The 18,475-nt window shown below is 34.2% G+C and overlaps 2 protein-coding genes and 1 pseudogene across 3 annotated transcripts in view; 1 reads left to right on the top strand and 2 right to left on the bottom strand.

The window, feature by feature from the left end:
• The window catches only part of LOC147836428 (uncharacterized), a 719,152-nt gene that overhangs the window by 619,124 nt on the left and 81,553 nt on the right, over positions 1-18,475 (bottom strand). The window lies entirely within an intron of this gene.
• On the top strand, positions 75-10,478 carry nit2 (nitrilase family, member 2). Of its 2 annotated transcripts, none has more exons than NM_205611.3 (10): positions 75-179; positions 1,049-1,167; positions 1,284-1,404; positions 1,540-1,628; positions 3,080-3,173; positions 3,455-3,529; positions 3,756-3,834; positions 9,651-9,749; positions 9,825-9,880; positions 9,962-10,470. In NM_205611.3, exons 1-10 carry the CDS (start codon positions 152-154, stop codon positions 10,054-10,056), a joined length of 855 nt encoding a protein of 284 aa, NP_991174.3. In that variant the 5' UTR covers positions 75-151; the 3' UTR covers positions 10,057-10,470. The 2 variants fall into 2 exon arrangements, 1 of the variants encoding a protein (NP_991174.3); XR_015492630.1 differs by having other exon boundaries at positions 94-179; positions 3,080-3,333; positions 3,382-3,529; positions 9,962-10,478.
• On the bottom strand, positions 14,897-17,106 carry LOC147843596 (uncharacterized; annotated as a pseudogene).

Here is an 18,475-nt window from a genome sequence, read left to right as displayed (position 1 = left end):
AATAGTTACACACAACCCTTCCTAACGACAGCAAAAATATGAAAACAGGACTTATATTTTGGAATCCAATCGAGGACTTTTAATTTGACTGGTAGTAGTAAGGGTCCTGCATGATACTTCTGCACAACTTACTGTTCAGAACAGTATAACAATGTCTGGTATCGTTAAGGCAATGTCGAGTGAGTATAAATATATTTTTGGTATACACATTTGCTCAGTGTTTGAATTATGTTATATCATATTTTTATTTGGTGACTATATGAATATGCGTCATTTTACTTTACATTGTGAAAGTTTTGGGCTTCTTCAATGTACAAATATGATTTTGTTTACGTTTTGACTAAAATTATCTATTAAATAACAGATATTTAAAAGGCATTTTGTGGTTCACATGGTGTTTTCTGTTCATTTAAGGTTTTGAACTGCGTTATACGGCAGTTTTATCTCAGCTCTGTCGACTTTTGATGTTGAAAATTCAACTTTTATGACTTTAATTTGCATTTTAGTAGTTTGAGACAAAATATTGTTTAGGAAATAATCTAGAGAGAATGAAGTCTGTAAAATAACTTGTATAAAACAAAGCACTGGCAGTTTATTACTAGGTTTTTGTGCAGTAATTTACAATACAAACACAGGGAATAAATCAAATATCACTTCAAGCTATTAAAAATGTCAACAAAAGTCCGTTTTCAAACTTCTCAACATTATTTTGCTTACTGCAGAGGAAAGAGATCGCATATTGCAATCGAAAAACATAAATAAGTAAAAAAAAACATGAATTGCTAAATATGAAAAATACTAATTTACAGATTTTTTTTTCTTTTTTTACTGTGAAGCCCTATTTCGTATAAACAACGTTTTTACTTAGCCTTCAACTTTAAAGAAATCAAAACTTCAATAAAGCTGGTGTATTTCATTTGACAAATGTGCAAAACTCCCAAAACAAAATCCTTCGGATGAGACTGCTGGTTTGAAGTTGAAGTTGTGAGTTGTGAATCATTGATCTTGCAGTGGCTAATAAACAAACTATTGATCTTCTGCCCTCTAGAGTTTCGACTGGCTGTGGTGCAGTTGCATGTGTCAAAGATTAAAGCAGACAATTTAGGAAGAGCACAAACACTTGTGACGGAGGCTGCAGGACAAGGTGCAAAAGTTGTTGTTTTACCAGTGAGTATTACATCCTTGGGTTATATATTATTCACCAGTATTGTATGAAGTGTTTGGTACATTGTAATTAGTTTATGTAAAACATTTCATTATACATTATCCATGTTTATTTATAGGAGTGCTTCAACTCGCCTTATGGAACTGGGTTTTTTAAAGAGTATGCTGAGAAAATTCCTGGAGAGTCCACGCAGGTGTTGTCAGAGACCGCCAAAAAGTGTGGGATCTATTTAGTTGGTGGTAAGACCCTATGACACAAGCCAGCACATTAGACTTGTTCATGCCAGTCATTCATCATGTGTCCGGGATTTTCTGTACCACACATGATTTTTCTATTAATTTCCATGCCACTGATGTGATTTTTCCATATTGTAGGTTCCATTCCAGAGGAGGATGGAGGGAAGCTCTACAACACCTGCTCGGTTTTTGGACCTGATGGAAAGCTGCTTGTCACACACAGAAAAGTGAGTTGAGACATATATTCATTCCTTCATTTTCCTTCATTTTCCTTCATTTTCCTTTGGCTCAGTCCCTTTATTAATCTGAGGTCACCACAGTGGAATGAACTGCCAACTTATCCAGCATGTGTTTTAGGCAGTGGAACCTAGAAGTGGGAAACACCCATTCACTCACATTCACACACATGCACGACGGCCACAGAAATGTCAACTGACCCCGCCAGGGCTTGAACCAGTGACCTTCCTGCTGTGTGGCGAGAGCGCTGCTCACTGGGCCATTGTGATGCCTGAGACATTTATATTGTTGCAAAATTAAAGTGAAAATTGAAGTTAAAGTAATGATGTGACCAAGAATGTCGGCCCATACTCAGAATTTGTGCTCCATGCACATACATCAGTGAATATACTGTTACTGTGAACACACACCCGGAGTATTGTGTATTGTGTATTACAGAACTTTTGCTTCAAATAGATTCTGTTATTTTGATTAACTGAACTAATTGAATTTCATTTTTATCATCAAAGAATCTTGGAAAAAAATGTGTTTCCACAAAAATATTAAGCACATAGCTGTTCTCAACATTGATACGATTTTTTTTCTTGAGGACCAAATCAGGATATTAGAATGATTTCTGAAGGACCTTGTGACACTGAAGCCATATCACCCTGCTGTCCAAGACCAGTTACTCACTGAAGCTAAGCAGGGCTCAGCCTGGTCAGTACCTGGATAGGAGACCACATGAAAAAGCTAGGTTGCTGTTAGAAGTTGTGTTATCGAGGCCAGCAGATGTACTCAATCTGCAGTCTGTGTGGGTCCTAATTCCCCAGTAAAGTGAAGGGGACACTATACTGTCAGTGAGCACGGTCTTTCAGATGAGACGTTAAACCAAGGTCCTGACTTTCTGTGGTCATTAAAAATCCCATGGCTCTGCTCGTAAGGAATAGGGGTGTAACCCCCGGTGTCCTGGCCAAATTCTCTCCATCTGCCCTTAATCGTTATGGTTATCATCCCCATCCACTGAATTGGCTCCATCACTGTCTCTCCACTCCACCTATGGCTGTTGTGTGGTGAGTGCACTGGCGTCGTTGTCCCGTGGCTGCCATTGCGTCATCCAAGTGGATGCTGCACACTGGTGGTTTGGAGAGACCCCCCTCATGATTATGAAACACTTTGGGTGTATGACCATACACAATAAATGTGCTTTATATATTTATGTATAATAAATACACATTACATTACATAAAGATTGGAGTTATAATGCTGAAATTTCAGCTGTAAAAGGAATTAAAAAACATCATTATATATTAAAATGTAGAACATTTCATTAATATAATGATCATATTTCACAATAATAAATTAAACAATATCATATCTTTTCATCATTATCTTTAGGTTACAGTATGGCTGTAAAAACAATTGTGGAATATTCATGCACTTTATCCTAATTTTTATTCAGATTCATCTCTTTGATATCGACGTACCAGGAAAAATACGATTTCAGGAGTCTGAAACACTAAGTCCAGGCAAAAGTTTATCTATGTTTGAGACCCGTAAGTGTGTATTTGGAACTACAGTATAATACATTTTGGCAAAAATTATAGATTTATTAATTGTTTGTAGAATTTTCTGCATGCTTATTTAAACTTTTACATTCTCACAGTTATAAAACATGAAAAATGTAATAATAAAAACATCACAGTCATAACTACTGTACACCTATTTAATGTCAACATTAAGTAATTTATCAAAAGCAATAAGAACATGATTATTAAATGATTGACATAAATTTTGCCTTTTATACCCTGTGCATTCTTCTTGTCTGTCTTTACAGCATATTGTAAAGTAGGTGTGGGAATTTGTTATGACATCCGGTTTGCAGAGCTTGCACAAATCTATGCTAAGAAAGGTGAAAATCATTACACACCAAAAAAAAAAAAAAAGAAAAAATGTGTGTATATATATATATATATATATATATATATATATATATATATATATATATATATATATATATATATATATATACATATATATATATATATATATATATATACACACACACACACACACACATATATATACGGTAATTTAAGCATGTTTGATGTTATTTACTCATATGTTTGTCTGTGTAGGTTGCCAGCTTTTGGTGTATCCTGGTGCTTTCAATATGACCACAGGTCCTGCTCACTGGGAGCTGCTGCAGAGGGGGAGGTCAGTATCACAGACCACTCTTGTTTACAACTGCTATTAAGATTTTGACAATCCGATCACAAATGGGCACTACTAAATACAGCTGGAAATGGTGTCTAAAGTGTTTGAGCTTGTCCACTTTTCATTAATTTTCTGATGTAGTTGATTGGTAAATTCACAATAAAACATACTGACATCTTTAAAAGATTGATAAAGGAAATAGTGAATGGACATCCCCAAAAAACTTAGGTGCTTGATTTAATGAAACAGCATGGTAAAAGTAAATAATCTGCAAACACTGGCCTATTTTAGGTTCAGATCCTGTTATGAGTTTTTGTCCTCCATAAATCATCTACAAAAAAGCTGACCAATAATCAGAACTTTATAATAAAACATCAGACTTTAAGTCATCCTCACTCAGGGAAACAGTTAAAGAATAAGGGCTCTATTTTGACGATACATACGCAAAGTGCAAAGCGCAGGACACAAACTCATCAAGGGTGTGGCAGAGTCCACTTTTGGTCTAAAAGGGTTGAGCTTATTTTCTTAAGGAGTTATAGGTGTGTTTTGAGAATAAACCAATCAGAGTCTCATCTCCCATTCCCTTTAAAAGTCAGTTGCATTGCGCATAGCGCATTTGCTATTTACATGACGATTTTGTAAGTGGAAAAACTGAGCATTTCATTAGTACTAAAACTGTAAACAGAGCATCCACACCACGAGAATGAGAGATAAGGCTTTCTTATTATCTACCTTCACTTTCGCTCTAGTGGATAGGGAAACCTGAATTGTAAGACATCAATTAGCCTATAAATAATTAATTTCTTTTGTTAAGTGCAAAGAAATGTTTCAAAACTATTTCTAAATTTATTTCTAATTTTCAGCAAATGAATAAATAAACAATAACGAAGTGTGGTCAAAAAACTGAGTTATATCCAAATACACATGCTATTGCCTTTATGGTCTAAAACAGTGGTTCCCAACCTGGGGTCCGCGCCCCCCTAAGGGGGGCGTCAGAGTTCACAGGGGGGGCGCGGGAGAGGATAAGTATTGAGGTAGAAAAAGGCATAAAAATGATCCACTATTATAAAGGGCTTTGCAATTAATCGAATATCCGATTTAGATTTCGGTTTCAAACGATTATAAAAAAGCATTAATCGAGATAATTGATTATTGCATCATATTTCGCCACAGTTGTACACGTGTTGCTCTTAAAAGCGCGAAAGAGCTTATGTGTGTGTGCAGCACGATCACGCAGTCAGAAGCATGCGGCCGGTCAGCATTCACTCTCATTCGCACACTGAGACGAGCAGAGGAGCGCAGACATCTAAAGTCATCTTAACGTGAACGCTTTAATGGTCAAATAGGTGTCAAAACGCGGTGTTTAGTGATTATTTACATTAACCCTCATTTGTGTAATAAACAAACGAGTTGAGGATCAAAAGACGTGAAAGAGAAACCATTAAAGAGACTAGCGCGCTATAATCCTTCTGCCGGCTGTTTTTATCATTATTAAACAAACATAACGAGAAAACCCTCGCTGCTCTTGACTGAAGGACTGCTGTAGCTAAAGTGTTTTTCTTACAGTGAAGATGCTTAAAGCACAGTTTGTTTTATATTTTTATTCTATTGTATTTATTTCTCTTTCCTTTGCAGGGTGGAAAATAACTGTATACAGTTGAAGTCAGAATTATTAGCCCTCTTGAATATTAGCAAACCTTTTCCTGCCCAATTTCTGTTTCATGGAAAGAAGATTTTGTTAACTTATTTCTGAACATAATAGTTTTGATATCTCATTTCTAATTACTGATTTCTTTTTGTCTTTGCTATAATGACAGCACATAATATTTTACTAGATATTTTTCAAAATACAAGCATTCAGATTAAAGTGCAGTTCAAAGGCTTAATTGGGGTAATAAGGCAAGTCATTATAACGGTAGTTTATTCTGCAGACAATCAAAAATATATAATGCTTAAGGGGGCTAATAATATTGACCTTAAATTGGTTTCAAAATATTTAAACCTGTCTTTATTCTAGCTAAAATAAAACAAATAGAAGAAAAAATATTATAGGAAATACTGTTAAAATTCCTTGCTCTGTTAAACATAATTTGGAAAATATTTATATAAAAAAAAAATCTCAGGAGCGCTAATAATTTTGACTTTAACTGGCAATGGTTTTGAATAATCGTGATTACAATTATGACCAAAATAATCGTGATTATGATTTTTCCCAAAATCGAGCAGCCCTACTATTATATATGTATGGGTTAGGGTTAAGTACCAAAAAAAAAAAATAATAATCTAAACACATGCGTAAAATTCCAACATAATAGTGAAAATAATTAAAATAAATAACTTTAAATAATTATTTAAATTTTGGTCACTCGCGCAATCTGCTTGTCAACGTTTCGTAAAGGCAAAATCAAAACAAAAATGGCAGACAAATGTAAATGCAGTGATTCTTCAGAGGCGAAGAAAAAGATTAGACAGTATGACAAAGCCTACCTAAATTTTGGTTAAAAGTTAAAACTGATTAATTAATATTTTTATAGTTTTTTATAATTTTTTATAGATATTACTATATATTAATATTACACAAACACACACACACACACACACACGAAAAAAAAAAAAAAATATATATATATATATATACACACACAGTACATATGTGTGTGCGTGCGTGTGTATTTATGGTGGGGGGGCTCCAATGTTTGTATATGTTCATGGGGGGGGCCCCCAAGAAAAAGGTTGGGAACCACTGGTCTAAAACCTGACAGGTGGAAAAATCTAAGCTTGTTTTAATAAAACAAATATTATTCATATAATAAATGATACTGCTAATAATTATAACATTATTCAAAAGCAAATTGTCACGAATAAACTGAAAAAGCCCCTTGAGATGAAGAAGGCATGAAAGTATGATTTTTATATTTATGTAGGCTAGAAAATAATGTTTTGTAATATTTTAATCCTATATATTTATATCCTATATATATCCTTAATATTTTAATTCTTTTTCATTTGTAAAGATATTTGCGTATTGCTCTACATCTTGTGTGTATTAAGCAGTGTGTAAGCGAGGCGCACAACTAATGTGCCCTGCGTTGGACTTTGTTCTGGTCTATTGAAAAATCTATTATAGTTTGTCAAAATAGCAACGCGCCAGTAATGCGCCTCAACACCCCTTCCTTTTTTGACTAGAACGCCTATTGGCGCACATATGAGCGTTAATGCATTTGCTATTTAAACAGCGGGGCTATAAAACGACTTTTGCGCTTTTTTAGCTGAAACTAGCAAACAACTATTGCATCGCATTATAGGGCCCTAAATGTATTATTTTGTGTAACCCCAAAAATGTCATTTATATGGTTGAAAGTCCTTGTGGCTTGGGATATATAAACAAAGCGTAGTCTGAAAACATGTATTGGTGAAAACTGAAGTAACATACTGAATGATTGAATGATCAAAGACATAAGGATTTTAAACATCATTTATTTATTCTTTGCTGTAATGGTATTAAACAAGTTTAAGCACCTAGAAAGGGTGGTGATATTGTTACAGTTTTTAGGGAAGTATTCTATATTTTTACTCTAAATGTATAAACTCTGTTACCAAACTATTTAAATTTAGAATTTGATGTCAAACCTTTCTTGTAAATGTTTATTTTGTTGTTGTTTTTCTCATCTTATTGGTCGATAGGTTCATTAGGACAGGGGTTCCCAAACTTTTCAGCCTGCAACCCCTAAAACAACAACTCACGACCCCTAAATTCCTCATATGTGGTAATACATATGCAAACGTTGTTAATACAACAAGAGGCTTACATAAACACAAGCATATTAACAACACAAAAAGGTCACACATTATGTTGATGGTCTGTATGTTGAATTAAGTTACATTGCTTCTACATTCCAACTAACTCCTATTATATTTTAAGTAGACTGTTAAGTTGGGGTTAGGGTTAGTGTAAATAAACTTGTACTTCCAAAGTTATTTTTATAGTCAGTTAAATGTCTGTTTAGCAGCAGTATCAACAGATATTAAGTAGACAGTCAACTAATATTCAAATGGACCTTCAAAAAAAGTGTTACCAAAAAAAGTGCAACAGTCTAACAACCATATCATTTTATAGTCATTTATTAATTTGTGTAATATCAACCTGAACTAAAGAGACTAGTGGACACAATGTTTTCAGCACAAGCCTATTATTGGTTTAATTTTGAAGACTGCTAATCCAAGATCATTCTCAATGTTCAGTTCTGGCCTGTGTTTATTTTAAATGTATTATTTTTGATGTATTTGATTGCCATAAAGGTGTCAAAGTATTACCTGGTGCTATAAAATCGATCTGCTGCAACTGGCGCTAGTGCTGTGTTGATAATCTAACCTAAATCCTATGTAAAAAATTAAATGCTAATGGCTTTTCATTTGCATGTTGTTGTTTTTACTATTAAAAACTATTATTTTTATCTTCTGTGGGTTATGATTAAAATATTGTAATTCTAATAGTTAATTTGACTTTTTTAAATCACCAAGTGACCCCCTGACATTGTCCCGCAACCCTCACTTTGGGAACCACTGCATTAGGATAATTATTAGTTTCAGGTATGCTGTTGGTAAAATGATCCCTCTGATGTCTTTTTTTTGACCCGATGAAGGCCGTTTTAGTTCAAACACCCAAGCAAATTGTCTTTGAAGATAACTGTGACAGTGCACAGATTGTTTACCGTCCTTAGTAGATAGCCCTAATTAAATTATTATGCATGCTCAGCATGTTTACTTTCAATTTAGATACACCTTTTTATTTTTTTAATTAATTTCCAAAAGATCTCCAGCCCCCAATCTCTTCAGCTGCAAAAACATAAACACAGTAAATTAATATATAAATGAATATAATTCACAGCCTCTATAAGAAATATTTTTCATGCACAGTAAGCTTTAACTTGCTGTATACATTAGGTTTTTCTCCTCCTCAGCAAATTAGTCGTAATATAATTGGTTGCATCCATGTCTGTTTTTTATTTTTTGACTTAAACTTCATTGTGTTTTTATTGAACATAATTATAATCAATGATAATGACAGAAATCTTTTATGTGGACTTAATTTAACATGTACAGCATGGCTGATAACAATATGAAACAGAAAAATAATACAAATTTTATGTATGTGCATAGTCAAGCCAGAAATTATTCATACTCGTGGTGAATTCTGATTTAAAGTTACTTTTATTCAACCATTTTTTTTTAATCTAAAAGGACGAAGGCTCCTAAAAGATAATAAGTTAATGTACAAGAGGGATTATTGTGGAAAAAATATTTAGTTTTCAGCTTTAGTTTACATTTGAACAAAAAAATTAAGTCAAAATTTGCTTAGGGTATTAATAATTTCATACTTGACTGTATATATATATATATATATATATATATATATATATATATATATATATATATATATATATATATATATATATATATACACACACACATACACACACACACACACACACACACACACACACACACACACACACACACACACACACACACACACACACACAAACATCCATCTCCTTTTCATTCACTCGCTTCTTCACTTGCTCAAAGGCTGCGTAACACGGATTTGTTCATTCATTCATTATTGAAAACTCCTATTAGAGACGTAGAGCATGACAAAATATGAGGGAAGCGTCTTGATGAAACTTAAAAACAAGTGGCCACTAGAGACACATCTGAGAACATGCTTCTCGGCTGACCAGTTGTGAATGGATTGCTGAAACTGCAGGTTAATAGAGGGCCCTTATCCTCTCTAAGACCGTTTATGTGTTTCACAGGGCAGTAGATAATCAAGTCTATGTGGCCACTGCTTCACCTGCAAGAGATGAGACAGCCAGCTATGTGGCTTGGGGTCACAGTTCTGTGATAAACCCTTGGTAAGTGCTTTTTGTCTTATATTAGTGACAGTTTAATATGGTTCACTGTGTTAACTCTGGCCTTTTTTTCTTCAGGGGGGAAGTAATTAGCAAAGCCGGATCAGAGGAATCTGTTGTTTATGCTGACATAGGTGAGTTTGAATGTTTTACGTGGATTTAAACAGCGAGATATTCATGGCAAGCATGGTAAACATACTCTTTACTTCTTGTAGACCTGCAGTATTTGGCTGATGTGCGTCAACAGATCCCCATCACCAAACAGCGACGGAATGATCTATATAGTGTTAACAGTGTTCAGGAGGGCTGAATGCTTGAAAAGAGGAGGCACTGCAGCGAACATTAAGTCTTGATTCAAGGCAGACTCAGTCAGCACTTTGTGTTGGACACAAGCTCTAATGTAGGGAATCACACAAATAAGATTTTACAATTACTGGGAACAACCAAGTGCTGCACTCTTACTGATTTTCTTGCTGATCATTTCATTGGGAATTAAATTTGGAATATATAAAAGAGGTCATTATATTTTATATACTTTCTTTGATACTTTAACATATTAATATAGTGGTGCAAACATTGGACATGATATTTTTGAGCTGGTGTATTGCTCCATCATCATGAGAGTAACATAAAGCAGGGTATTTTCAAATCAGAATAATTGGCCTTAATGTTGTCATTGAATTCAATTCCAAATTGACAATTAAAATATAGTCTGACTCTGGAATATATTTACTTTAGACTTCAGTGTTTGTTTGCTATTTTCTACTGTCAACTGGAGTTTCTAAATAGCTTTAGAAATGATATCATTCTAAAGCAGTAATATTTATTAATATCTAAACGGTTGTTAAAATTAGTTCAACTTCTTGAATATTGTAAGTTAACCATTAGGACTGCACAATATTTTAATTTTTTTTCTATTCTGCAATATTAATACAAACAAAATGAAAACCAGATGAACTGAATAACTATTTTGGAAGAATTTATAATTTTACATAGTTTCAGATTATTAAGGGAATGCATAAAATATAATAAACAATCTACAAGCATAGATAAATTCAATAAACAAAAAGATACTAATTAAATAAACAGCGTTGTATTGTTTTTCAAGGAGTATTCAGGTGCACACTAATTGAATAATCAAATGTAAAATAATACTGTATAGTCTTTGTTTTATGAATAATTCAATTAAATAATTATAAGCTGTAAAAAAAGTTACAAGTGGTAAAATTAGTTATGCATGAACGCTTTTAAACCCCTCACACAGTCACAGGTCTTAAGAAAAACACTTGCAAAATGATAAATTATAATCCAGACTCAAACTCAGCTAGTGATGTGACTATTGCGAATGATCACATTGTGATGTCGATGCTGAAATTATATATTTTGCACCTCAACTAACCATTATTTTTTATAAAAGGTTAAGTGTTTTATTAACTACGTTTACACATATTCAATGTATGGTATAAGTTGTAATGAAATACTTTGTTTAAGAAATTAATAGTAAAAGACAAATAATGAGCCATTCTACTAGTAATGCTACAACACAAGGATGGATTAAAGCACAACATTTATTATGGCTGAATTTACCAGCAAGTCTAAACTACAGGCATACAAGGCTTCATTCTGTCTTTTAATTTCAGGTCCAGTTTAATATAATATAATATAATATAATATAATATAATATAATATAATATAATATAATATAATATAATATAATATACTATAATATAATATAATATAATATAATATAATATAATAGGTAACACTTTACAATAAGGTTCATTAGTTAATGCATTTACTAACAGGAACTAATCATGAACAACATGTACAGCATTTATTAATCATAATTGAACATTTACTAATGCATTATTAACAATCAAGTCCATGCTTGTAACATTAGTAAATGCACCATGAGTTAACATGAACTAACAATGAACTACTGTATTTTCATTAACTAACGTTAACTAAAATGAACAATTACAGTAGTAAATGTATTGTTCATTGTTTGTTCATGTTAGTTAATGCATTAATGAACATTAATTAATGAACCTTATTGTAAAGTGTGACCATATAATATAATATAATATAATATAATATAATATAATATAATATAATATAATATAATATAATATAATATAGGGGGGTCATGGTGGCGCAGTGGGTAGCACGATTTCCTTACAGCAAGAAAGTTGCTGGTTCAAGTCTCGGCTGGGTCAGTTTGGTTTTTTGTGTGGAGTTTGCATGATCTCCCAGTATTGGCGTGGGTTTCTTCCAGGTGCTTCAGTCTCCCCCACAGTTCAAAGACGTGGTATAGCTGAATTGGGAAGGCTAAATTGGCTGTAGTGTATGTGTGTGATTGAGTGTGTATGGATGTTTCAGTGATGGGTTGCAGCTAAAAGGGCATCGGCTGTGTAAAACATATTCTGGTAAGTTGGCAGTTCATTCCACTGTGGCAACCCCAGAATAATAAAGGGATTAATCCAGAACTTCACATCTATAGTTTAGACCCAGAGAGTTTTTGGTTTTCTGGTTCAGTGATGGGTGATGTGCATATTTGTAAGGGTTGGCATGGTAACTGTGCCCTCTTTTCAGGGCAGGGGTAAAGTGGACAAAAGCTGGGCCAGAGGAGGCTTTTGTATATGCTGACATAGGTGAGTTTGGGAAAACGATTGCATTCAGGTGTTTTTAAAGTAGGAGCTTTACAAGTCATTTAAACTGCTATTGACTAAATGCGGTTCCAGTACATTGAAGTTCCCATTATATTAAAATATCTGTATTTATAGTCATTTATAGTACATGGGCTACAGACTGTGGTAAAAGACATTTGTTTCTGAAACATATACAAACAGCAACCACACAATAACACCATTCATCTGTTAAAAGTCACAAAGTTTAAATACCTGAAAAGTATATGAGGGGATAGAAAATTAAAATTCTGCTGTCATTTACTCACCCTCCACTTATTCTAAACCTGTTTAAGCTACTTTCTGAACACAGAGTAGGAGAAAAACAGCCATTCAGTTCAAGTTTATTTGTATAGCACTTTTTATAATAATTATTGATGTTTATTGCAGCTTTCCATTGTTCCGCTACCATGCATAGTATTTTTCCCTATTTATAACTTGTTTTGTGTTCTACAGAAATTCATTAACATTTAGAACCACTTTAGTGTGAGTACATGCTGAGGAAATTTTGTCTTTGGGTGAACCATTTTTTTATTCTAAACTTTTCCTTTATCCTTTATCTCATCATCAGTTTTGTAAGTCATTATTAGTCAGATGTATGGGAACAATGTTATTTACATTTTACAGTTCATTTAATTAATATGGTACATACAATACATTTGATATATGCTGTATTTGTTATACAATACATGTACACACAAAACCACACACACACACACACACTCACACACACACACACTCACTGGCCACTTTATTAGGTACATTAGGTACACATCTATAATATGAATCTCCCGTTCCACCACATCCTAAAGGTGCTCTATTGGATTGCTATCTGGTGACTGTGGAGGCCATTTGAGTGCAGTGAACTCATTGTCATGTTCAAGAAACCAGTCTGAGATGATTTGCGCTGACATTATTCTGCTGGAAGTGGCCATCAGAAGATGGGTACACTGTGGTCATAAAGGGATGGACATGGTCAGCAACAATATTCAGGCAGGCTGTGTTGTTGACACGAAGCTCACTTGGTACTAATGGGCCCAAAGTGTGCTAAGAATATATCCCCCACACCATTACACCACTACCACCAGCCTGAACCGTTGATACAAGGCAGGATGGATCCATGGTTTCATGTTTTTGATGCCAAATTCTGACCCTACCATCTGAATTTAGCAGCAGAAATCGAGACTCATCAGACCAGGCAACATTTTTCCAATATTCTTTTGTCCTATTTTGGTGAGTCTGGGCTAATTGTAGCCTCAGTTTCCTGTTCCTAGATGACAAGACAGACACCTGGTGTAGTCTTCTGCTCATCTAGCTCATCCGCCTTAAGGTTGGATGTATTGTGCATTCAGAAATGCTCTTCTGCATTCGTCGGTTCTAACGAGTGGTTATTCGAGTTACTGTTGCCTTTCTATCAGCTGTCTGGCCCTTCTCCTCTGACCTCTGTCATCAACAAGGCATTTGCGCTCACAGAACTGCTGCTCACTGGATATTTTCTCTTTTTCAGACCACTCTGTAAACCGTAGAGGTGGTTGTGCGTGAAAATCCCAGTAGATCAGCAGTTTCTTAAATACTCAGAGCAGCTCGTCTGGCACCAGTAACCATGCCATGTTCAAAGTCACTTAAATCACCTTTCTTCTCCATTCTGATGCTCGGTTTGAACTGCAGCAGATCGTCTTGACCATGTCTACATGCCTAAATGGATTGAGTGGCTGCCATGTGACTGGCTGATTAGAAATGTGCCTCAACGAGCAGTTGGACTGGTGTACCTAATAAAGTGGCCGGTAAGTGTATATGTGTATATAAGATTTTACTGATTAAAAGACAAGTACTTTTCATTTTTACAATTTTTTTGCTAAAACTTTTTATTTTCTAGATTAATTTCTGCTGAATACAGTTTGAATGTATTTTCAGCAGCATCTATTAACAGCTAACAAAGAGAATGACGTAACAGTGAAATACATTAACTACAGTAACTCCTCTGCATGTGTGCTCAAGCCTGTTAGACAACTTCAGGTTAAACTGGTAAAGTTGTTTTGAGCATTCGAATGTCCACAACAGCATGTTGTAGATATTGTACATGGCCCATAAATGCAGCTGCTTCATTAAATCATTGATATTCTATAAAAATGTTTTCTTTCGTTATACTCAGTTGGAGATATTGTGGAAAAAAAGAGTCAACCAAAGGCCCTTAAGGAAGTTTAAACCAGCTGACTCATTTTCAAATGAAACTATGAATCACTTCAAGTCAACCTCATTGTGATTAAGCATTATTAAAGCTAGTAGTTTCACCCAAAAAGGTCTTTCCAAACTTACACATCTGTCTCAGGAAATGTCTATTGCTCCATATCCAACACAATGTCAGTGTACTCGTCATATGGATCATCTGTAATACAAATGATTGATTGTCACATAACAAATCCACATAGTAAGGTCATGAAATAAATAGATGTCTTCAGTTTATCTTCACCTGTGTTGCTTTCAAAGTCTGTCTTGGTCGCATTTTATTTTCTGAAAAGCCAGAGATGTGGCCACCAGTGAGAATACAAGCACACAGAGAGCAGCAGTAAATGGCCACTCATGCTCTGATAGACGGTTCACTGATGTGCTTGATTGAACACCAACTGAAAACACACAGATCTCATCTTCAGTATTTTTATTCAATGTACATTCTTAAAAATAAAGTTAAATAATTTGGATAATCACATTTAAATAATCAAATAATTAGCGGTCTTTTTCCATGGAGAACCTTCATGATCCGAATCGCTTTCCACTGCACAAAATGTTTAGTGATCCTGATTGTAATCCAGATTGTTAAAAAAGTAATTCTCTTACGACCTGTTCACTGATTCTGTTATTTTTTGATCACTTTCTGGAAATCACTTCCAACTTTCTGGAAATCACTTTCTGGAAAAACTATTTAAAGGAACATTAATTAATTCATTTTCCCACACAGCGGAATGAACTGCCAACTTATCCAGCATATGTTTTACACATTGGATGCCCTTCCACCTGCAACCCAGTACTGGGAGACATCAATACACACTCCTACACTATGGCCAATTAAGTTTATTCAATTCACCTATCCCTCATGTCTTTGGACTATGGGTAACCGGAGCACCCGGACCCGGGACTCAAACCAGCGACCTTCTTGCTGTGAGGCGACAGTGCTAATCATTGAGCCACCGTGTCACTTTTCAAAGGAACACCACTGGAAATGGGTACATTTTTTATTATTATTTTGGAAATCAGTCTCATTTACAACTCTTATAAAGCACTTGTATGTTAGCTCAGCATAAATCATTGAATCAGATTAGACCATTAGCATCTCACTCAAAAAAAGAGTTGACTGCAATTACATTGTGAACAGATAGAAAATAAAAAGGTGCTATTTTGTAGATTGATATGGCTATAGGAACTATACTCTCATTCTGGTGTAATATAACTAAGTTTTTATTTGCTGCTTTATCATGGCTTCAACACCTAAAAATATTCCCCAGCTAGGTAACTAACAACGTTGCTTAATATCATTGTGCCTGCTGTGGTCTAAACAATTGAATGTTAATTCAATGATTTTTGCCAAGCTAAGCTAAAAGTTCTTCCGCCAAACATGCAGATTGGCTAAATGGATTAAACTCAACCGTTTGAGTAATGAAGTTTGCACTGCATGCTTGAGTGTTTTTTTTTCCTTTTTTTTGGTGCGTTAATCTTGTCAGTAATATTATTCAGAAGGTCATGATTCGCACTCATTACATTTGTCTTTTGTATTATCTGAAGAATGTAAAATCAAAACTATACAATGTAACTATTTGATGAGTGCGAACCATGACCTTCTGATAACTCAGCCGTTTGACTCGGTTGAGTAGGGGAGTTGGAGTGTTTTGTAAAACTCAAGTTTTGCAGTAGCCTACATCTAATAGATTTGGATACTACTTGATGTTTGCAAACAATGCCACCACTATGAATGTAACTAACAAGGTACTCATAGTCCCTCACTGTTAAAATTTCATTCGACACATTGTTTTCAATTACACAGGAAAAAGCAATGTCTGCTGAGATGCTGATGGATAGGACGATTGTGATGTTGCAGAGATCAGACTGAGGTAAATTATTTATATATGCTGTGAGAGTGACTGAGGTTTCTGTAGTAAGTTGCGTTTGGTTGACAAGCTAGTAGATGGATGGAGCAGGAAAACCTCCTTCAGAATTGTAGAATAATCTGGATTTGTCACCATCCACCCCACTGAAAACAGGTCTGCAAATAGGTTGAATCCTTAAAACCAATAGAAGCCTGAGAATAATGTAGCATGGGTTGTATTTAATAGTTTATTCTTACCTGTTATGGTAAGACAGACAAAACAAACCAGAGATCTGCTTTTTTGACCATGTTTAAGATAAAAGCTGTAATTTTTGTGTATCTGATAAACGAACATCATATAACTCAATTCAATTGAGAAATCTCCAATGTATGGAGATAAAGATGACATGGTGGTCTGGGTACCGTAGGATGCATTTTACATGTCAATTTATCCCTCCATCCAGATTGTGGTATGCATTATTTCCATTCCTCTTCTCCATTCACATAAGATGTTGAGTGTGGTCAACATTTTTACTACATTCTAAACACAGGGAAGGATGACACACTCTCCAATAACTCCTACTATTGCTTTCCTCATCATCATTTTTTTTATCTAAAATATAGTCTATAATGTAATAAGACAGTTCGGAAAATAAACTGAGCTGGAAGGAAATAAGACACACCCTAATGACTTAACTCGCCCTGAGGCAACACCTGGGATGCTAAGCAGTGAAGTGCCAAACCAGGTCCCTGTCATTGATTGCCTATGATGATCTTGTGATTTCTGTCAAAAGTGAGAAATAGACAGATGCAAACTGCTATGAAACTGCTTTCAAACTGCTGTTGCTTCAGTTTTGTGTTTCATTATAGAGTTGGGCTGTGCTCAAAACCAAAATTATGGAACTCCTTACATGCCTATGTGTCAAAGTAGTTTCCTTTGACTATGTTTTTAGCTGTCAAATAATAATAATAATGTTAATAATTATTACATTTTTAAATACATAAATTTCCCAGGTAGCAAAGAATTCTGCCCCAGATTTGGCATAAATCTGACCTTCATCCATCACTGGCATACCGCATGTGGGCCAAACATGGCCTTGCTTTGGCAGAGGTGGCACCATCTTTAAGGCGGCACACATTATTGAGCCAGATGTAAAATGTAATATTTGGCCCAGAGGTTAATAATTGATATGTGGGCCATGTAAGTTTGGCCGATCTTGACCCACATCTAAAATACATTTTTATTATATTAAAAAAAAAATAAATTCTACCAATCAGGTCTCTTGGAGAAAAAGCAAGCTCATAGCACGCCTAAGCACAATGGCTCATGGGTTTATCAATTTCATATTAATTTGGTTAATTTATTCATTAATTTGTTAATTAATTCATTAATTTGGCCGAGACTTGTGTTGGCCAGAGCTGGGCCAGAGATATTGTGGGTTCTTTTTAGTTCATTATAAAATGATATAATTGGACATAAGGATAAAATCTATATTAGCTTTATATTCCATGAATACTTTTTGGCTATCTTTTTGAAAACATTTAGTAAAAAATAGTAATACAATTATTTTGCTTATTTTTCCCAAGAAAATGTTATTCTAAAGCAAGATAAATCTTTAAATAGTCAATAAAAAAAGATTTCTGGACAGTGGACATACCTTAAACCTCTTCTGCCATTGTAACAAACACAATTTTGTGTAACTGTACATAACAGATGTATTTATTTATTAATAGTATATAATTATATAAGATATATTTGTTGCCCTACTTTTTTAAATTAAGGAATTTATCTTAATCAAGATTTTATAATTATGTTAAATAATGCAAACATTATTCATTTTATTTATAAATTCTATAATATATTTAGTATTTAAAGGATGAAGTTATATGTTATTGAGCCTTAAAAAGTTACACATTTATTTGAAAAATATTATAGCCAGAATTTGTTTATCATATGAGAAAGAAAG

Source organism: Danio rerio, chromosome 6 (genome assembly GCF_052040795.2).
Source record: "Danio rerio strain M-AB ecotype USA chromosome 6, GRCz13ab, whole genome shotgun sequence".
Taxonomy (NCBI): domain Eukaryota; kingdom Metazoa; phylum Chordata; class Actinopteri; order Cypriniformes; family Danionidae; genus Danio; species Danio rerio.
This window is presented reverse-complemented; position numbering and strand designations above follow the sequence as displayed.

Bases quoted from the DNA above. Each gene is read 5' to 3' on its own strand.
- nit2 (NM_205611.3), top strand. From the start codon at position 152: ATGTCTGGTATCGTTAAGGCAATGTCGA. The intron at 1,405-1,539 runs GTAAGACCCTAT...TCCATATTGTAG, and splicing joins TGGGATCTATTTAGTTGGTG to GTTCCATTCCAGAGGAGGAT. The intron at 3,835-9,650 runs GTCAGTATCACA...TGTGTTTCACAG, and splicing joins GAGCTGCTGCAGAGGGGGAG to GGCAGTAGATAATCAAGTCT.